We start from the raw sequence: 22,254 nt of genomic DNA, 5'->3' as shown, positions 1-22,254 counted from the left end.
GACTGTAGAAAAGTTCCCCATTCAGTTACTTTGATGCCAACCTTAAGTCAGTAGCAGTGGCTGAACAGGACATTCCAGAAATCTAAGCAAAAGTAGACCACACATTTTGTTCTCTAGAGTACTGGTGATAAGGGATAGATCGTGGAAGAAACTAGTGGAGGAAGTGGACAGTGTTTTTCTTAGATAGCCTATCTGAGATGGCAAATGACTCACCTTTGCTTCATGCCAGACCTGACTCATAGTCAATTCAAAATTGAGTCCCTTGGCAACTTGGAAAGTCCCTGAACATCAAATTTTCTGAGGTGTTGATTAAATACAATTCATGTGCTTTAATATTCTAGACTACCTGGAGACAGGGTTTCTGTTTTGATGATGAAAACTAAAGCATTAGCTTTGTTCCTGCAGGCATGAAGTACACACTTCCTTCAGAGATGAAGCCCCAGAAATATATATGTAAGAAAGGACTGAGCTTTTTTCTCAAAGGTACTTTAGAATATACTGAAATCCCTGGACAAATGGAATCAAGATTTGTTCCATAGGACATGGAAGAAAATCTTTTTCACTTAGAAAAATTTACATGTAGAGATTCTCCATAAAATTCTTGGTGAAAGAACCTTAATTTGGCTCTTGCCTAACAGGTGATTTTGTGTGATTTTGAATGGACTTGCCCCTTTAATGGGCCTGGCAGAGTAAGTTTCTGCAACATGTACCCTCAGGGGTAGATAAAATAGTTTTTTGGCTGGGGCTTCTTTTATAATTTGCAAAATAGGAATAATGATACCCACACGGCAGAGGGCACTGGATTAAATTGGAGGTAGGTAAATACCCATCTGAACAGTGCAGCATGTCAACACCCAACTACCACTGTAGGACTTCCAAATGTCAGTGTCAGACTATACTCTCTGGTAGTAAGTAGCCAGTGGTCTAATATTTTAGGTGACCCTTAAAGCCAGACATCAGGGTAAAGGAGGAATCCTGTGTCACTCTTTGCTAAAACAGGCACATGACAACATAATGAAACTTCAGTTTTAAGATGGCTGCACTCAGTTGAAGGACAGTCAACCATTATGGCTGCTGAGAGAAACTGCACACCTCATCCCAATGGAGTCCTCCCCACAAGGTCACTTCCCTCTCTGCCCCATGGAGCTCTGCCTAGCCCAATTGCCATGGGGCTTTCTAGTGTATCCTAAGGAAACAGTGATGTTCATATGTGTGAAAGAAATCCACTCCCTACTGTTATTGACACCCTCATTTAAACACATGAAAGCAGTTAAGAGGGGTGCCTGGACAGCTCAGTCAGTTAAGTGTCTGACTCTTGGTTTCAACTCCAGTCATGATATTGTGGTCATGAGATCGAGCCTTGTGTCAGGCATTCAGTGTGGAGTCTGCTTGAAATTCTTTCCCTCTCCCTCTCCCTCCCCCTCTGCTCCCCCCCTGCTGGCAAGCACACTCTCTTTTTCTCTGTCTCTCTAAAATAAATAAATAAAATCCTAAAAAAAAAAAGTCAAGCATCACTAAACAATTTTTTTTCTTGATGCGTGAAAGAGGGACAACAAATTGATCAGAAAAACTAACACCAAAGGAAGTAGAGCTAATTTAGGAAACAGAATAGAACTTTAAATATTTTTTGTCATTGCTTTCCAGAATTATAATAGATTATCACATACATAAAACAAGAGTAGGTGAATAAATCAGTGAATAAAAGAGCATCCAAAAGTTCCTGGAAATTAAATACAGGCACATTTTGGTGAAAATTTTGATATTCACAAATAAAGAGGAAACTCTTACCAGCTTTGAGAGAGAAGGTTATAGATAATTCAAAAAAAAACATGCTAGCCTGTGGGTCCTCATCTGTGAGGCAGGATGGCAGAGAAGAAGGGGCTGAGAATACAGTCTTGAAGAAAGATTGTGACCTGAATCTTGCTTGGATTTAGCCATACTGATTTTCAAGGATGCAGATTAAGTGAAGACAATCTTCAGACACAAGAAGGCTTAGAGAGTAAACTGGATCCAAATTAGATTGCCTTGAAAGTACAACTACAGAAAGAAGTAATCCAAATAATGGAAAATAAATATAAAAAGAGAACCATGTGATATGCAACTGTCTCATTTCATAGAAGGTCCTGTAATGGAAACCCCATAATGTAAAATAGATGTATATTTTTTAATTTATATTCTATATTTACATACTATACTTATAATTATAATTATTTGTATATGATACATTTAAATTATATACTTATATATTTTATGTGTCTAGTTATTATATTAATAAATGTATTAATGTATCTAATTATAGGAAACATATAACATGGTATTTATATTTAATAAATATTATAGGTGTATTTATGAAAATATCAGGGCAATTTACACATTGATTAGACAGAACTCTTTAGTTCCAAGAGACAGAAACATGTCTTGTACTAGTTAAGAAAAATGGGTTTTTGTGGGAGTTTTTTGGCTCACATAACTGGGAATTCCAAGAGCTGAATCCTCATTAAGGTCATGACCGAGTCCAGGTACCAAGTTACTGTCATAGGACTGTGTTTTTCCCCCATCTGTGGACAAGCTCTCTCTATGTGCTAGTCCAAGTGACTGCCACTTATCCCAGACTCCCCAGTTCCATTGACTCCAGCCCAGTGAGACCACCTTCCCCAGGATCTCTGGTGGGAAGGTCCAGAGACAGGCCTTGATTTGTCCAGCTTAGGACAAGTGCCCTTCTTTGACTCCACTGTCATGTGCACAGTTTAAATTGGCCAGATTTTGGTTCATCTCATGCCCACGCTCCATGGCCAGGGGTAGATAGGGGTCACTGTTAGATATTCCCAGATGTTGAGAAATAGCTTATCCACAGAAAGGAGAAATTCGTTTAGCACTAACAGGGAGGGGGACAGTGCTGGACAGACAAAAGCAGTATCTGTTGCCTGTATATGTCTAAACAGAACAGTGATTGCAACACAGCCCTGCCTTACAGTGGTGGAAATTGAAATTTTCTCTGCCCATTTCTCTGGGCACATCAGAATTCTAAGATTAGTCTCTAGAGAAATATGGGTTGACTGATACCAAGAATATATGACTTGACTCTTAAGAGAATCCAGGTCTATTTTAGATCCACAGGTGCCTTCAAAGTCTTCATTATCCTGCCTTCTTGAAGAAGTGTGTGTGTGTGTGCGCGTGCACATGTGCGCAATAATGCTCTATAGTGAACTGGCTGCACTATTACCTACATCACGCAGTATCTTTGAGAGGCCCTGGTCTGTGGGGCTTTTGGACGAGAACACTAATGTTAATTAAATGTTAAATGGTGCCCATCTAACTAAAGAAGCTGTTATTTTGAAGAGAAATGAACACCTTAAACTTTTGAGCAAACTACCTAAGGAATTAACTAGAGGGAAAGAAGGTAGGCAGGATTAGGGCCACCAGTTAAGGCAGATCCATGTAATGCTGGTGACAGAGGGTCTCCTCTACACCTGACCTCTTCACTCTCTTCCCCCGGAGCATTTGCACACAGGTACCCCCACATGGCCATGATGCCATGCAGCCCAGGAGACACCATAGAGCCCAACCACTTTTGACAGAACCTGACATTTCCTGTTTGGCCTCATGTTTCCTTGCATCTGCCCATTCTTTGATCCTTCTGTCATCCATCTGCCCATACCATGCTTGTTTCAAGACCCTGTTCAGTGGTCCCTTTCATGTCCTCCCTACTTCTGTTTTCCTGGGGCAATCTCCATGTGCTTCCCACCGTGGCTCTTAACGTGACTGACTTGTGTTGTGTGTGCCGGTGGTTTTAACCTGTGGGAAGCATTTCCCTGGAAAAACACCAAGACTTTCCAAGGGAATGCATTCCCAGAAGTTATGCCTCCATTTTTGTATTTGTTCTTACAAGTGAGGTGCCTGGGAGCTCACCTGGGGACAGCCTCAGTGCCAGCATTCCCCCGACTCCACTTGTAGGAAGCCCCTTCTCCTCCCTCACAAAAGACAGGTGTAGCACTCAGCCATTGGGCATCCCACTTGGGTGCCGTTCCCTGAGATGGGCAGACCTATTCTTGGTGCCTGGCAAAAGGACACCTGGAATTCTTGGTGGAGGGCTGAGCAGGTAAGAAGTCCAAGGTCTGTAGCGGACCCTTTTGAGCATCAGGTGATTTCCAAGTCTTCTTTCCAACCAAACTGACAAAGAATCTAATCGAGTCACTGGCTTACAGCTCATTAAGCATAAATTTTGTGACAGATCAATTAAGTGATATATGCCAGGGGAAGAGTTTAAAGGCTTAATTGACCTCTACTTACTCATGTGAACAAGGCTTCCTGGTGCTTAATACCAGTAAGAGTGAAAAATATGAGCTGCTGTTTATGGCAAACCCCACCTCAAGCTAGTGATAAATAATCCAGTCATTTTAAAGGAATTAATTGATAAAAGTCTCACCTAGCTCACTATGAGAGGCACTTTCAACGAAATTTTACCTTTTTATTTAACAAGGGTCAAAATTTCTAAAATATTTATGCCGTTTGTATTGACTGCTTTCAGTTAATTATCACAGTGATAACCACTCCGTGTCAAGAAAGAATTTAACATTGCCATGTTATAGTGAGAGGAAATAACAATTAATTTATATACATATTTTATACAAAGAAATCTGATTAAAAAAACTCTCAAGTGTAAAGTAGTTCAGTTAGCACGAGATGCTGTGGCATTGTGGAACAGAAATCAGGTCCAGAAAAATGAGACATTCTGAAATATGGCCTGTTAAGAGAATTTGCTCACTCCTTGTTACATGGGGGCTTCTGGACGTCAAAATACTGTCACGTTCAGATTCCTTTGATTACATTTTAAAATGGAGACAATTTTGGGGCACCCGAGTGGCTCAGACAGCTCTAAGTGTCCGACTCTTGATTTCAACTCAGGTCATTATCTCAAGGTCATGAGATAAAGCCCTGCATCAGGCTCTGCGCTGAGCGTGGAGCCGGGTTGAGATTCTCTCTCCTTCTCCCTCTGCCCCTCCCCCCAACCCACTCATGCTCTCTCTCACACTCTCTAAAAAAAAAAAAGAAAGAAAAAAACATTTTTAAAAGTATTAATATTTACAATGCAGCAGAAATTACATCTGTTGCAACCCATTGAACTCATGATGGAAATTTTCAGGTGTCAATTAAAGATGTTAGGAATACATAGTGGTTCAAAATTATTGGGGAATGTATACAACAAAAATTACTCACATGCACCTATCAGTTTGGACCACTGGTTCGGAGCACTTTGCTGGCGGCTCCCTTATTTTTCCCTTTATTCCCAGTAACTAGAACATAGGGAACTAAATCACAGTAGATAGAGCTGAAGGATGAGCATTGCTTATTGGCTATGAATGGCGTGCCAAAACCATAGGTATCAGTACGAGATGGGGAAGAATCCTGTGAGACATCTTCTCTGGTCCATATCAACGTGATGGAAGTGACCCTTGGGAAGTCTCCCTTGGTAATGACCAGCAAGTAAGCAATATCATAGGATACACGAGCTTTCATTTGCATTTAATCAAATCACTCAAAAATGAATCTGTTACAAAAGTCCTTGGAAGATCCTTATATTTAGTGTTTGAAATTTTCTTTGGTGACTTTGTAAAAGAAAAACTCAATGAAACTAGTATTGAACGGAACACGATGGTGTTCACCTTGAGGAATTGGGAGCCTGAAGTTAGCATTTTCTTCCTTACATCTTAGCTAGAGAAATTTCCTGAAGCTCTCATTTAGATTGAATGGCATTTGAATCATGAGAGTATAAAACTAAAGTGGAGGACAATGAAAGGGTTAGTGTTCCTTATTCGGGTTCTGTGGCTGTTCATTTGGAAGAGAACTTAATCACAAATTTGTATCAGGCTTCTGCTAATGACAAATTAAGTGTTTTTCACATTTGCAAAAATCCTGCCATAACTTTTTAGCTCCAAAAGGTTGTTCACGCCTTAAGAGAAGAGCAAACGTGACAGAGAATTAATTAACTCAAAAATCATGAGCTACACTTTTTGGGCTGTCAGAAGATAGCAGGAGGGATATCGACAATGTCGTATTCCTTTTACGATTCCTAGTTAGTCACCAGTCAGTTGTCCGAAGAATGTTTACATCTTACATTTTGATTTGGGATTTCAGAGAATGATAGTATTCTGTATGTAGAAGGGATTTTAGAGCTCATCAGAACCCACTTATTTTATCGAAAGGGGAAAGGCTGTTCCAAGTTTGGAGTCGAACTTGGACCTCAATGTGGGATTCCGGCTCTTGATCCAGCTTCTCTGGATTTCAGGCTGGGGTCCCTGGACCACTGGCTTCACAGAACCAGGGGCTGAGTGACGGAGGTGAGGGGCACCGAGAAGGGTCTGGAGGGCCCCAATCTCGTGACAGACAAAGCAGCTCCAAGCTTTTATGTTTTGGGTTTCTGTTTATCAATAAAGAAAAAAACAAGTCTCCTGCACCATAATCTTATTCAGAAATTGTCAAAACATGTTACAGCTCACAGGGTTAATAGCAGAAACCAGCCCAGCGGAGGAAAGACGTGAGGTCGGGGCAGGGCGAGTGAGGTGGGGATAGCTGATTCCAAGCAAAGACTCTCCGACTGACAGAGCTGACTGCGGACAGACATGAAAACCACACCGAGCCAGGTTGGAACCTCACAGGAATGTTCCTTCCTATCTCCAAATTGGTGCCGTCTTTGACAGCTCCCTCAGGGGCGTGGCAGGCAGTCGCTCGCAGGAGTCTGAGCCCTTGCACGTGCTGCTCTCTCCTTGGCCTCCCCTGGGCTGGGTGCCCACATCACTGCCATCATTCTGTCCTCCCGCCCTCGCCGACACATCCCCACCACCTGCTGCACATGGCATTGCTCCCATTCCTTCTCCCCGGGCATTTATGCACTCGTCCTCCTGATGCCTTTGTGACTGCCCTCCTGAAAGCAGGGACGCCCTTACCCACTCCTGCCCAGCACCTGGCCCCCCATACAGTGCATGGTAGGGGGCGCCTCACTGAATACCTGTCTAGTAGGTTCAAGGATGCAATTACCCATGCCCTGGAAGGTGATTCATGAGAAGTGGAGGGCTCACCTGGGCAAGAGGGGAGCTCTGGTAACTGCAGTCTTTACTGTATATTGTGAAAATGGTTTCACACGTACACGCTCAATATAGACTTCTCACACCTTGTCAATTTAGGTTTGCAGTTGGCTTACTTTAGAGCAGTGACTTTCAACTTTTTCTTTTTCCTCAAAACTCTGAAGGATGTAAAGCAAGCCCAGACCAGCATTATGGATCTCATAACTGGAGGGAAAGGGGGTGGAGTGGGCTTGGAGACCCCGTCAGCCAAGGATGCTTTCTGAGTTTCCAGGGCTTGTGTGTGTCAGGAGAGCATCCGAGCTGCAGGTGGGACCCGTCGAGAGGTCAGGTTCAGGGAGCAGACCCAGTGGGTTTACTTCACACTTGAGAGGTGACAGCTGGGATGGGAAGAGTGGGGCCAGGGCTGGGCGGAGCACCTATTTGGTACTCCTGCTGTGTGCTGACACCTCCCTCTGACCAGCCATCCACATTCGACCTGTGCAAACGCAGTGTTGGTATTAGCATATGGCATCGTCAGGCTCTTGTGTATGTGACTGTCCCCTCATAAACCATGTGTCCCCAGATTTCCAAGAGTCTTGGATTGGAAATCCGTGTCCCAGATCCAATCACAGGGCCCTTCCCATCTTGGCACACACCCCCCACCCCGCCCTCCCAGCTGTAGAGACACACCAGGGCCACTGCACCTTGGACTAGCATCACATTGAGCCCTCCCCACAGTCCTGTGGTGGCCCATGAGCCCACCTCCCAGACAAAGCTGAGACAGAGGGGTCCGACCCCTGCCCCGGCCACCATTCAGCTGCTCTACTAGGATTCAAACGCAGGCCTCTGTGACCTGAAACCTCCATGCTCTTTCACTGTGTCCTACACCACATAGAAGAAAAAGTGTGAATTTAATTGACCTACTTGTTCAGCGACAGTGACAAAAGGGAAGGCCAGAAACAAGGGTCTGGCTTGGCCATCTGGGCTGCCGTTGATGGCTGTGCGGCGGAGCCCCTGAGTGGGGTCCCCACAATGACATCGCGGGGCGGAGTCACCGGCTGTGTGGGCAGAGTGGCCAGCAGACGTCCGAGGTGCCACAGCTCATCAGCAAGCCATCGGCAGGAAAGGTCTGGCTGTACTGGCCCGGAGGCACTGTTTCTTCTCCATATTCACCCTCTCATTAAGGGCCTGGCAACAAAAGCCAGGAAGAACGCCGCAGGAAGGCGGGCATTGTTAAAAGCGTTCACTGCATTCGGACACATTGCCTTGTGCATTTCTGCTTCTCTAAACAATTCCTCCTTTGTGTTCTGGTCTTCATACTGTTGAGCTCGGTTGTGAAATGTCTATTTTTTTAATTTTTGTTCTTTTGTTTATTTTATTGTTCGGGATCTCAAATAAGCCAACCCTTGAAGGAATGTTCTCCTCGGCGCTGTTTTGGGCTCGTTAATTCTATGTTGCCAGTCTGCTGTCCCGTTAAAGCCATGGCGAGGATGAGGACAGGGATGCTGCTGGCCTTTGACTCTCAGTGCACGATTATGTGCAGTGAGCGCCAGGAACGCCTATGGCCTGTATTCACATTAGGCATCCAGCAGCTATGTATTGGACGAATGGTTTTGAAAAAAAAACAAAAAAAAATTTAAAATACTAAATAGATAAATAAATAAAACAAAATACACTGAAACTCCAACACAACATAGTCCTTACTTCCTGGTCCAGCAGGGCTGAGCTACTGAAGTTTGAAATCTATACTCCTGTCCTCCTCTGGGCATGGAGCGTTCAGTGACCTCAGAGAACCTGGAAGCTCACTCAAACTTACATGCTTAATGTATCTGTCTCCGAAGAGCTGGCTTGGTAGGTGTGCCAAATGGCTACACTCTTCCCCCATCATTAATGTTTAAGTTTGATGGGACTCTGGCTCTGATCATTGCAGATCTCTGCATCTCGTTCTTTCTGCAGCAGTAACCTCACTTAGTGCTTAGGGGGCCAGAGGGCCTCCACCAAACACATTTTTGTTCTGGTTCTTTTTAATTTTTCTTGGAGGTGATCCTCCAAGATCACCTCTTCTTTGGGCCAGGTCGTCCTGTCTCACATGTAAAAATGAAGGGGGAAAAATAAATAAAATCAAAATGAAAGGGGAGCCCAACGCCCGTGCCGTTAATACTTTAGGCCAGATTTCAGATGTTCATATCGAACATTTGTCAGAAGTTCCCAAACAGTATTAGCTATTTCTAAGTCTGTTTCTATTTGGAAATGATTTTTTTTTAAAGAACTCACTTTTAAAACAACTTCAATGAAACCAAGGGTCAGGCTGGAAAAAACTGCATTCACCATGTCATTTGTCTGTATTTTTAAATGTGCTTGCTCATAGATACGTGACAAAAACCCAAAAGTCTGATGTGGAATGTGATTTTTGAGGGAAAGTTTTGCTCTTGATCCCATATAGGCTACGACTCCCTTCAAGTTAAAATGTTTCTGGAGGGAGTGTTGGGTTGGAACGGGTCTTGCTTGATTCCTAGCACCCTGAATTCCAGCTTCCTGGTGAGTCAGGCAGGTTGGTGTAGAAACGTGCTGGCTGACCTGTCCTTGCCGTGTCTTGTCCAGTGAGCCTGCCCATGGGCCTCAGCAGTCCCTGCGGCACAGACAGGGTCCCACCGGTGCTGTCTGAGGCCGAGGAGACAGTGTCTGTCAGCAGCTGTTTTGCATCAGAAGACACGACTGAAGACTCTGGCGTGGTGAGCTCCCCCTCAGACATCATCTCCCTGGATTCCCAACACGACAGCATGAAATCCAAAGATAAGTGGGCCACAGACCAGGAGGACGGCAGTGACCAGGACCTGGCTGGAACCCCAGAACTGGGTCCCCACAAGAGCCCCACATGGGAGAGGAATGGCTCTGGGAACTGGCATCCAAGGTGAGTCAGGGGATGGCTGGAGAGGGAGGTCCCAACCTAGCCTCAGGGAAGAAGGTCTTTGGTTCACGGTAACCCATCCAACGAGTGGCAGGTGCCCTCCAAAGTTGCCAGTCCCCTACGTGGGGGTTCACTAGCCACAACCATGTCTTCAGGCTCTTTCTAGCCATGAAGGTGATTATAAGTAATACCTAAGATTGGCTTCTTTGTTTTTCCTTTTATATGAATGGTACCATACGCTCAGTGCCCTTTCTCACTCAACATCGTGTTTTTAAGATCGAACCATGATGATACGTGTCTTATGAGTTCATTTGTTTTTCTGCCTTTTAATTAATGGGCAGTTAGGTTATACTGGTTTTCCACACCACGGGAAACAATGAGGAAGTTGTACATATGTCTCTGTTCACACATACAGAGCTTTTTAGAGGAGCAATTATTAGACATTCAGAAAAATTCATCCTCAACTATGGACTGTTGACGAATTGCTCTCCAAAATGATTGTCTGGTTTACAGGCCCTCCAGTGGTCTCTAACGGCCTGCCATCCACACCTGCATCACATCTGTGATCAGTACACCTCTACTTTTCCACTCGTACAGTTGTCTCATGGCACTTCACGTGCTTTTCAATATACAGTTGTCTGATTAGTAAGAATGAGCATCTCGTCACATGTGTATTACCACTTTGATTTTCTTCTTGCATGACTTGCCTTTCTATTGACTACCCTTTTTAAACTTTTTTTTTAATTTTTTTATTTTGAGAGAGAGAAAAGAAAGAGCATGCACAAGAGTGGGGAGAGGGACGGAGGGAGAGGCAGACAGAGAATCTTAAGCAGGCTCCACACCCAGCATGGAGCCTGACTCAGGGCTTGAACCCAGGACCCTGAGGTCATAACCTGCACCAAAATCAAGAATTGGACACATACCCCACTGAGCCACCCAGATGCCTCCATAGACTGCCCTTTAAAAACAAAACAAATACAAAAAAAAAAGGATGTTACTTTTTTTAAAAAATTCAGTAATTTCTTCTTAATCTGTAAATCAGTTCTTACTAAACAAAGAGTCTTTAAGACTATGCCTTGAATGTAACTTTGTTTTCTCTTGTTGAGTAAAAATTGCTTTTTAATTTTAATATTCTTGAATTTGTCCCTTTTCTCCTGAATGTGTATGATCTTTGCATATTTAAGAGACCCTTCTCATGCCGCGAAGGACTAAAGATTATCTGAATTTCTTATAAAAGTTTAGTGTCACTTTCTCACATTTGGGCTTCTCAGCTACCTGGGTTTATTTTCGGGTGTGATGTGAAGAAGGAAATCTATTTTCTCCCACTGACTCCTAGCTCCACTTTGGATTCCATGTATGCCCCCAGCACTCTGCCCTATAGTGCCGGCTTACCAGTCTGACATTGTCCCAACCCCCCATTGCCATTGCCCCTTTCTTTGTTCTTCTAAAAAGGAGGTTAATTCTCTGTGGCCCATCAGTTTTTTTCACCCTGTCGATAATTTTAAGAGCCAGTCACACAAACAATGTTATGGAAATATTAACAAAAAGTAGAATGATTCCAAAAAATTCACAAGTTGATCACCAAAATAAGTGAATGCCTTTGCATTTTTCATGTTTTGTTCCCACTTTGTCCATATGAACACACAAATCTTTACCTGGCTAATGTAATTGTAGTGTCAGTAATAATTTATTTTGATTTATTTTTACCTAAGGATTTATCACGAGCATTTGCCCATTTGTTAATTACACTCTCTAATAATTTTAACGTATAGCTCGTCAATCTTAAGGACCATTTCAAGGCCAAGTTTGTATTTCATTGGACAGGAAATTAGAAGGAACCAATTGCTCCCTTCCTCCCCCTCACCCCCAGCACGCACACAAGGTGTGTTAGCCTGTGCTGCTTGCATCTATGAGAGCAGAGAAAAATTATGGTAGTTCCTTCTTAGTCCATTAAACATTTAAAAAAAGTCACTTTCTACAGCAATCCCCAGGTCTGTTCTGTGAGTTTGCATGGAGATTGCATACCCCAAGCTCTACATCTGAAGCTAATCAGACACGTTTAATTCTGGCCCCTAGGGATGCTTATGTTAGTCATCGTTTGTTTTGCTGGCATTGACCCCTGATGTAAAATCTTGCTGACTTCTATCCAAATATGAGAGTTAATGTTGCCTCTGGCCACAGCCAGGATAATCATGGAGTCTTTGGAGCTTGATGCTTTATACCAGCAGTGAGTAGGGTATGTTTTTCTGCCCTCATCTCTGGGGCGCCATGGAATTTGAAAGTAGCATGGTGGGGAGTGAGGGGGCTCTGACAGACCCACAGTGGGTCCCCCAGCACTAAGTGGTTGCCTGGTCTTTGTGAGTCCTCATGACTTTGCGGAGCCTTGTGGGGTGCTTATGCATGCATAGATAATGCCTCCTACTTACTCTATAAGTTCGGTAAGCCTATAAATGCCCGGTGTGCATGGCTCAGTACACATTGCCTGGCTATCAAATAGGACATATTGTCAAAACTACTACTGTGAGTTTAGGAAAGGGTCACCATGAATTCTCTGGGCTTCCAACAGCCCAGCAGTCCAAGGAGGATGCAGCTAGCCTCTGAGCCCCCCAGCCCTGTGTGTGCTGTTCCACTATCTGTCACAGGGTTGGGCTCCACCCTCTGCCTACAACTTTTCATGGAATGACCATAGTTAGTGCGATATTGTGATTCATAAGAAACATCTATTTTCTCATTCAAATGACCAAAACATATACCTCATAAATATTTGGTCTTCATCCACAGTTTCTGGCTCACAGCTCCCAAAAACCTTGGAATTTCCTGAGTGTTGAGAATGATAAAGGTCTTTTGTATGTTATGCCTTTTGGAAAGCACCTTTGGATGGGGGCTGGTTGCCAGGGGAGCCAACCAACTGACTTTTCAGTAGAAAAAGGTAGAACTTTCAGCCCCACTCCCTGACCTTCCTGGGAGGGAAAAGGGTTGGAGGTAAAAATAGCCAATGGCCAGGGACTTAGTCAATCGTGGTGATGCTATGAAGCCTCCATAAAACCCCAAAAGGACTGCATTGGAGAGCTTCTGGGTGGTGAGCTCGCGCAGGTGAGGAGAGTGGCTCCTGGAGAAGCACAGAAGATCCTTCCCCCACGTCTCCTTACGCATCTCTTTTTTCTGGCTATTGATTCGTATCCCTTTTGATATCCTTTGATAAACTGGTCAACCCAAGCATTTTTCTGAGTTCTGTGAGTCATCCTGGCAAATTAATTGAACGTAAGGAGGAGGGTGTTGGTGCCTCAATTCTGTAGCGGTTGGTCAGAAGCACGAGGCTGGTGTCTCAAGTGCAGGGTAGGGAGGAGCCCGGTGGGACTGGGCCCTCCACCTGCGGGGTCAGATGGTGTCTCTGGGTCCATAGTGTCAGGAATGAGTTGAATTCTTGGACCTCCTGCGGGAGTCAGAGAAATGCTTGTCAATGTACATGGGGCAACGCCCCCCACATCCGTACTGAGTCCAGGAACACCTGAGAAGTTTCTCTTACAGGAGTTCTCTCCACTGACAAGTTAGACCAACTCAGAGACTGTGGTGTGGGATATCACATATTTATTTTCAAATGTATGATTTTCCATCAAGTTCAGGGTGATGGAGAAACAGGTATTAAGCTGGGCTTGCCAACTCAAAGACTCACGGGGGCCAGGCAGATAATCAGGGTGAGCGGCCACAGAGAGCAGCCCTGAAAGCTCAGTCTCCTCTCGAGAAAGCAGCCTTGTACCCCCCTTCCAGACTCACCCAGAGGGATCGCAGACCCAGCCTGGCTGGCTTCTGAAGAGAAGCCAGAACCCAAATTCTTATGTGAGGTGTCCCATGTTTTAAATGTTGGCAGCCAAGTCAGACATTCAGAGCCAAACCAAACACATCTGCATGCTGGGCCAGACCAGCTCCCAGATGTGCACTCCACTGAGTATTTAAGGGGCACCCTGGCCCTTCCTCCTCTGCCTGCTTCTCTTCCAGCTTTGGAATATCGTTATAGTTTCTCAGTGTCTCCTTGAAAAATATCTTCACAGATACGTGTGGGGACTCCTTATAGCCTCCTCTTTGTGAATTATGAAAGTCTCTTACAAATTCTGCAGGAAAGCAGCCTGTTTCAAGAGCACCCCTCTGTTCTGCCTCCGAATGTTCCTGGGATAAGGCTCCGTGAAGCACTGTTTTTGAAATGCTGTTCTATGCCTTCCACGGTCCACACTGTCACACTGAAAGCCCTTACAAATACACACTTCTGTTTCATGAATATGGAGAGAACACATCTCTCTGAATGAACGTGGTGCGTTCCAGAGGCAGGCTCTGTGGTCCTGTCTGCAGCCTCAGACACACTGAGAGCATGAGCAGCAAAATGGCAGGAAAGGCTGGACAGGGTCAGGATGGGGTGGGGCCACACTCGGGGCAGGGGTAGGGGAGGCCCACAGGGACTAGGCCAGAGGTCAAGTCTGCAGAACTCCGGCAAGCCATGCTGATTTCAGAGGTCCAGAGCAGCCCAGGTTCAGTGGGATGAGAACCTAGGCTGGGGGGTGGCAGCCCCGGATCAAGCTGAAACTGTGCGAGAGCAGAACCCACCGCTGTTCACGGAGCTGTGGCCTTTAGCTCGGCGGCCTGGACAGAGCACTGCACGGGAGCACCTGCGCTCAATGGGGATTGAGAGAAACAGTAAGGCAGAGCAGGTTTCCTGACATATCTGACATCCTGGGGTGGGCGTGGGGGGTGGACAGGCACACTTCGCATGTGCCCCTGAAGTGCATGTCTCCCCTCCCTCCCAGAGAGATGGTTCTCAGTGCCTCCTGCTGGTCCCTGATCCTGCCTCCTGGCTCTGCCCTGCGTGATTCTGATACTTAGTTTCCGCAGGGAAGAGAGGATGCTCTTCTAGTGTGGCCAACAGCCATGATCCGGGCATGGCCATGGCAGTGAGACCAGTCCATCCTCTGAATGCCAGGTCCTGGAGGCTAGGGCGGAGCAGAAGGCCCCCTCTGCGGTGCCTGTCCAGGCTGGGTCTCCCCAGGCTGGAGGGTGCATTCTGAGAGCTGGCAAAGCCGTCGCCCATAGTCTCAGACACCATCAGCTTGTAGGGTCGGCTCTCTGGGGCCAGTCCCCAGTAAGACGGAGCGTATGTGGTTTTCTGCTTTGCCGGAGGACCTTATCCTTTTACCAGCCCTCCGTTACTCAGGTATTCATGGAGTGCTATTGGGAACAGTGCAAGACCCACTGTGGTCTGAGTGAGAAGACCCACGTTCATAAGCCCGATGAAGTTAGGCCCCTGTTTGCTTGGCTGTCCCTCCTTTCTCTGCACATCAAAGCCATCTGAACGGCTTTGGCTAGGGTTGCCTCGGGTCCCACATGACAACTTGGAGGCCAAGTGCAGTTTCCTCCAGGGCTCCTGTGGGGTTGGCCTCAGCTGAAAGCGTCCTTCTGAAACTCTTCACCCCAGGAGCAAAGTTCAGGGCTCTGTTCCCTGCAGCTGATTTAGAGGCTTCACTCTGGCTGCTATAGCCACCAGCCCTTCAGTGACACCATTGGCTGGGCCCCACCGAATGCCCTTGGAGCCAGGGTTTTGAATTGAAGAGTCTCAAGAATAAATATGGGTTTTCTAAGAAGAGCAAGTGTGAGTGCTTAGTAATAATTGGAAGGCCGTTTGTGTGCTGTGATCTGCAAATGATATGTTTTCCAGCAAGTCATTCGGTTGGATCCAATTATAATTTTTCGTTGCAAAATAAGTCTGTGCGCTCAACACAAACTTGGGACAACACATTCCCAGCGTTTTCCTCTAGACTCAGCGCAGCCAGTAAACAAGCTCAAGGAAGAATTCAGCCCACGAGCCCAGGAACAGCACAGAGGCACGTGTGATGACTGCCCCTTATTTTGGGGACACCTGGGAGTGGCCCGTGCACAGCTCTGCCCGGGGCAGGAGTCATACCACTGGGACCTACGTTTGTTTAAACATCTCCTCCCAGATGCATCTTCCCTCTGTATATGGCTTGGGCCAATATTCCTAAAACTTAAAGAACAACTCCATGTGAAGAGTAAAAAGTCCAGAATCAGACTGCCTGGGGTCGTGTCTGCTCACTGAGGGTGACTACGTCCTCGGGCCAGTGACCCGACCTTGTATCAATTTCCTTAGTACACGGAGAGATGCAGGACCTCTCCCCCGCTTAGTGCCTGGTTATTGGCAGCCTTCAAAACCTGGTATTGTTAGTTGCCCTGGAGGTTAGTATTCACAACTGCCTGAGGAAGAAGAGAAATGTGATTGGTTGATTTGGATACTCTGTATCTAGCTCTGATCCTCTGCCTTTTTCAAGTTTATAGCACCTTTGGAAAGAAACTAAATGTGTCTATGTACATATGTGTGTGATAAAGGGAAAAAACAGAAAGGACTTCGCTTCCTGCACACCTGGGGGGCATCGCAATGGATCATGTGTTATTTCTATGCCTTTGAATCCTGAAGACGGTCTTGCTGTAACCAGACAATGTATCTATCAGAGTACCAACATCATGGGACTTGAAATTCTGGGGTACCTTTGGGAAACGTTGGTGCAGCAGCAGGGATAGATGAGAGATTGGATAAGTGGGTTTCAGGCTGTGTTCGTTAATGGTAGGACCCCACTGAAAGCAGGGTTAGAGCCACAAAGGACAGAAGTGCAGCCCCTTCAGGAGAAGGGAGCCCCCTGTCTTGCCTGCCATCCTCCCTCACCCGCCATCCTCTGCCTGGCTGTCCCCAAGTCCGTCTCAGCCCCACTTGACAGCAGATGGTAGGCATGAGGACATTAGAAGTGAGATCTGCAGGGGTCTGTAAGGCGTGAGTTTTTGGTCACGTTGAGGAACTGAGGGTGTGAGGGGCAGCGGAGGGGCTGGAAGAGACAGGGTCCTGCCTTTCTACTAACTGGTGCCGGCCTAGGGGCCCCAGGACTCTACAACCACAGGAACTCTGTGACTACACTTAGAAGCATCTCACACCTTAAGAACCCTAGAACTTTGTGAGAACTTTAGAAACATTTAATACATCCTAGAACCCGGATACTTTGTAACTACATTTGCAAAGGAGCATTTAAAAACCACTCCAAAATACATACATACATACACATACACACACAGACACAGACACATACATACATACATACATACAACTCCAGAGCTCGCCAAACCGTATTGCTCCACACCGGAGCTCTGTCCGTGTTCGGCTGCTGAGCCCTTGCCAGGCGACTGACCCAAATGCAGGTGTGCTGTGAGTGTAGAAGACAGTCTTCGGGGTGAAGGAAAGAGCTCTTCATATTAATTACAAGATGATACATAATGATGATAATAATGTGGCTTAAGTATTGGATTAAATGAGGTATACCAATTAAGATGTAATAAAAGCAATGTTAAAGTACTTAATTAAAATTAATCTCACCTGTTTCTCCTATTTTTTTTTTTTTTTGGCCACAAGAATTTAAATTATACGTGTGGTTCCTATTTTTAGGGGACACAGTGATTCTAGAACTCTAAATTCCTTAAATACAGGAGCGCTTGTAAATGGGATGGAAAGTTGAACACATATGACTGTCATCAACTGTAGATTTTCCCAAGTTTCTTGCCTTTTATCAAGTAACTGTTTTGAAAATGCATGAGTCGGTTTGTCGTCAGCAAATTGAATCACTACCTGAAAGGAACATTTTTCCCCCTCAGACTTCTTCTTTTTTTTTTTTTTTTAATTCTGCCATTGGATAAATTACTTAAAGAAACTCTTTTAGCTACATGAGAAAGAGAAATAACTGGGGCACCTGGGTGGCTCAGCCAGTTAAATGTCTGCCTTTGGCTCAGGCTACGATCCCGGGGTCCTGGGATCGAGCCCCGCATCGGGCTCCCTGCTCATTGGGGAGTCTGCTTCTCCCTCTCCCTCTGCCCCTCCCCCTGCTCCTGCTTTCTTTCTCTCAAATAAATAAATACAATCTTAGAAGAGAGAGAGAGAAATGACCTCACAGGCTTGAATGGGTCAGAATCAGCCCACCCTCTTTTTTCTTTCTCATATAAAATGACAACAAAAATTCAAAACCTATTTATCCGAGGCCTGATTTGACACGACTGCTCCTACGTGTCCTTTTGCCGGAAGCTGGCAAGGCCGTGCTGTGAGCTGGGTGGGGGGCTCAGTCACCCTGATGCCCTCACCCCCTGCCCCTCGTCCATCGCACTGGACGCAGCAGTGGCTGCAAGCTGTGATCTCTGCGGCCACACTCTGTGTGAGAAAATGCTGCTGGTCATGTTTATTCAGCGTGTACAACCCGGTATCAGCATGTCTGCTCTGTGTTTGTTTGCTCTTCGTTTCTCTTGGTCTTAGGCCAAAACAGACTGTCAGCACGAACCCTATCTGAAGACTGGGGTGTATGTAGGGGGTGCGGAAGGTGCCCGGGAGAGGAACATCTGTGCGCGTTTTCCTCCAGCTACGGAGAAGCAGACACTTCTTGCCAGCTCTCGACTCCAGGGACGCATTCTCGGGCTCTCCTGCTAAGCCCATAGAAGCTGACCTCCAAGCTCAGGGACGAAGTGCTTCGGACTGGTTTTCGCAGTGACAGAGGAATAGTTACAATCCATGGCTAACCCTTTGGGGACAAGTAGATAGCTGTAGGTGAGGAAGGAAAAAGAAGATACCACTCAGTCTCTCCCTCGTGCAATTTTACATTGGCCAGCAAACTAGATGTGTTGACGTTGGCTTTGGCTTTTGCCAGAAGCTCCATTCGTGAGAAGCCCAGGGCCCCGAGCACAGGGACCCCTGCATGGCATCACCAGAGGAGGCAGCAGCAGGAACAAAGTGGTCTCCAGGCCTACAGATGCCAGGGGTCAGCAGCCTGGGGAGCGACGCTGGACAGACCCTCCTTCCCAGGCCGGTAGCTCCCATCACATGTCCACTCCATCTCCTTGGGCAGGCAACGAACCAGGCCCACATTGGAGGATCTGGCCAGAGAGCCATGTGAGGTGCAAGGAGGGTAGAGGTGGCATGGGACTGAGTGACAGCATCTGGGGAATCTGTGTGGTATCGCTGAGGAAGGCAGAGGAAAGGGGGTGCAAGACAGCAGAAGCAGGCAGGAGGGATCAGACTCAGTGTAGGGTCCCCAGACTTGAGCAAGAAGTCTTGGACTGCGGAGGGGTGGGGAACAGCTGAGGAGCCTTGAGCCCTTGGGGTTTGGCTACTGATGGCTTTTTAGGGGGCAGCTGAGTCTCAGGTCTAGCTGTGATGAAGGTGATGAGGAGCTCACATGAAGGCCTTGTCTCTGCCACGCTTTATGGTGGTCAGGCTGACAGCTGCTCACTGGGATTGTTAGGCACTGATAACGAAATAAAATTGTAAACACAATATACTGTGCGTATCATGCATCATATCACAAAAATGTGAACTACTTTGCAAAACAGTTCTCATTCATGGTCAGAAAGAGCCCAAAGGATTGTTTTAAATTTGGCCATTTAAAATATTGCCTCTCTCGGTGCCTGGGTGGCTCAGTCCATGAAGTGTCCAACTCTTGATTTCAGCTCAGGTCATGATCTCAGGGTCCTGGGATCGAGCCCCACGTGGGGTTTCACTCTCAGCGTGCAGTCTGCTTGGGATTCTCTCTCTCCCCTTCCCTCTGCCCCTCCCCCTGCTCTCTCTCCCTCTCTCAGATAAATACATAAATAAATAAATAAAATCTTTAAAAATATATAAAAAATTGCCTACCGTTCAAGCTGTTTTGTACCAAAATGAGCATACTTCAAGACAAAAAGAATAAAATACTCACTGTAGTTCATTCATTTCAACAAATCCCAGTGGTTGATGGTGGTTGTCTGACTGTCCACCCCTCTTGCCCATGGGCATGTGCCGTTTCTAGATCATCCTCTCTCTGTGCGTGTGTCTTGATTTCTTCACGTAACAGGCTGCCTTAAGCATTGATCTGTGTCTCTGCATAGATTCCAGGTTCATCCTATCGACTGATTTCAACGCCCTTTGAAATCAACATGCAGTATTGCTGGATATTTTGAAATTCCTCCCATAAATTCGATGAACATTGCTGTGTTTCTGTTTCACTTGCTACAGGATCATTTCCTTAAGGCAAATTACCAAAGGACACTCGTGAACCAAAGTTCTTACAAAGTTAAAGCAATGTTTTTGCTTCTCGATGTGCGTTTCCATTCCTCTCCGGTAGCAACAAGTGTGAGGGTTTCAGCTTCACCACATTTCATCAGCTTGCAATGACTTGTTTCTAGCTTAACATTTATAAAACAATAGCATTAGTGGGATTTTTATTTTAAATTGGTTTTTAAGTCTCATTAATATCACTCTGTTCTCATAGAGTGGTGTGGTTTAGCGTGCTTTGAAGTAAAAGCAAGTACTTTGAAGCAAAAGTACATGTAGAATTTTGTTTAGCTGGGCTTTAAGCATCTCAAATGAGGATGAAGCATTATAAAAGTACCATTTTCATTTCGGAATATGATTTTATATAGCACTATGCGTTTTTTTTCCTACCGCATATTTTGTTAACTATGTAAATTAAATGTACTTAAACCATCACGGTCCATGAAAGAGAAAACCACAACTTCAATAAGACGCATTCAATTACTAGTCCAAGCAGCAGCAGTAGGAAAGGCAGCCTCTGCTCCTTTCAGCCCTTGTTAATTGGCCCACATGCACACACAACCGGCCCCTTTTGTCTGGCTTGTCAGAGGACATTAGCTGAGACTAATCTGGAAGCTGCTTCCTGGCTCCCAAAAGGACACAGCCACCAAGTAAGAAAGACTCATTTATCAGAACACAAACTTTGCTACGTAAGTGAGGATTGTGGAAAGCATATTTCATGCATCATTATCTGGGCCTGATTAGCAATGATGGAAATTGGTCTTCAATTTTAACAATCAGCGGAAAAGACCTTCAGCTTTCACTGAAGATAGACAATTGCCCTCAACATGTCTCTGTTCTCTGTGCAACGAGAACAGAGACAAGAGCCCTTGCAAAGCTGCGTTGAAATTGTTTTGGCATCAGACGTCCTGTGGACGCTATTGTCCCAGTGACGCAAATAAGGCAAGTTCCGGCTCCCCTCAGCAGGCGGGTTGACATCTTCCTAGATGTCCAGGTGGCAGGGGCCACGTTGTGCCTCTGGACACCAGACGTGCCCGGCTCTCCCTCGGGGGTTTGGAGCCCACATGACCTTGGGCGGATCCATTAGTCTCTCAACCCTGGTTTCCTATCTGTAAACAACGAGAATATTACCTGTCTTATAAATTGCTTGTAAAGTTTATAATAAGATAATTTGTGCAAAAGCCCTGCATCTGGGGCTTGGCACGTGCAGGCTGCACCTGGAAGTGAGGGACAGTGGGCGGCCCTCCCTGAGAGGTACTTCGTCCAGTCTTGGCGGGGGCGGGGGGGGGGGTCAATTATCACTGTCCCTGCTATTGTAATTGTTGCTACCGCTCGCACAAGTGTGTGCATGCACACACACACACACACACACATACAAACTGCATCCCAGCAGCCCCAAGGGCAGCAGGACCCCATGGGTACAGAACTGCGTGAACTTGGCTGTGCGTTGTGCCTTCCTCAGATACTTCCAGAAAAGAGTAAAGAAATAAAGAATGAGAGAAATGAATGCCCTTCCTTTCTCTCTGTTCTTCCCTAGACCTGAAGCTGCTATAACCCCCAGTGGCAATGAAGACCTGTTTTTCACCGGGCAGTTCCAGAAAACCCTTGAGGAACTGGATGAGGAGCTGGACGGTAAGCGCGACCCTCCCTCCTGCCGCAGTATTACGCTGTGTGGCTGTCAACTCCGGGGGGTTATTTTTCTGGCCGTGAGGGAAAGTTCGGTGGGAGGAACCCAGTTCCATCTGAAGCAAGCCTGGTGTGAGGGGCGGGCAGGTGAGCACAGCTCTGGAGACTGCTTTCCATCGGGGCCGCCAACAGTGCTGTGGAGAGGTCCGAAAGCTGCTCAGATGCTCTCGATGGCACTGATTTTGCACGTTATGGATTCTACACACATTAAGAAAAAGTTCTCCAGTCCCCAGATGAGCTTGGGAAACACTGGGTGACTGAGACGAACAGGTTCCCTGACCAAGGCTTCCTCCCCGTGCTTGCTGACGTTTGGCCTATCTCGAAGGGCAGTTCAGTACAAGCTCCCTCAACCATGACCCCGTTTATGGAGGAGCACCGGGGCTTGTAGAGATGTGTTTTGGGGAGATGATACGAAATGGCCAAAACAGGTGCAGATGATCTCAGTAGACAACCAGGGCATCTCTCAAACAAAGGCACACAGTGGCAAT

At 46.1% G+C, this 22,254-nt stretch overlaps 1 protein-coding gene across 3 annotated transcripts in view; it reads left to right on the top strand.

Moving 5' to 3' along the window:
• COBL (cordon-bleu WH2 repeat protein) overlaps positions 1-22,254 on the top strand; it is a 164,655-nt gene that overhangs the window by 132,121 nt on the left and 10,280 nt on the right. For all 3 annotated transcript variants that reach the window (XM_034665558.1, XM_034665555.1, XM_034665551.1), the window contains 2 exons: positions 9,663-9,972; positions 21,618-21,712. In XM_034665558.1, the coding sequence (XP_034521449.1) occupies positions 9,663-9,972; positions 21,618-21,712 (405 nt within the window). The remainder of the gene's footprint in view (positions 1-9,662; positions 9,973-21,617; positions 21,713-22,254) is intronic.

This window comes from Ailuropoda melanoleuca, chromosome 1, assembly GCF_002007445.2.
Source record: "Ailuropoda melanoleuca isolate Jingjing chromosome 1, ASM200744v2, whole genome shotgun sequence".
NCBI lineage: Eukaryota > Metazoa > Chordata > Mammalia > Carnivora > Ursidae > Ailuropoda > Ailuropoda melanoleuca.
The sequence above is the reverse complement of the archived record's forward strand: the minus strand, read 5'-3'. Positions and strand labels throughout refer to the sequence as shown.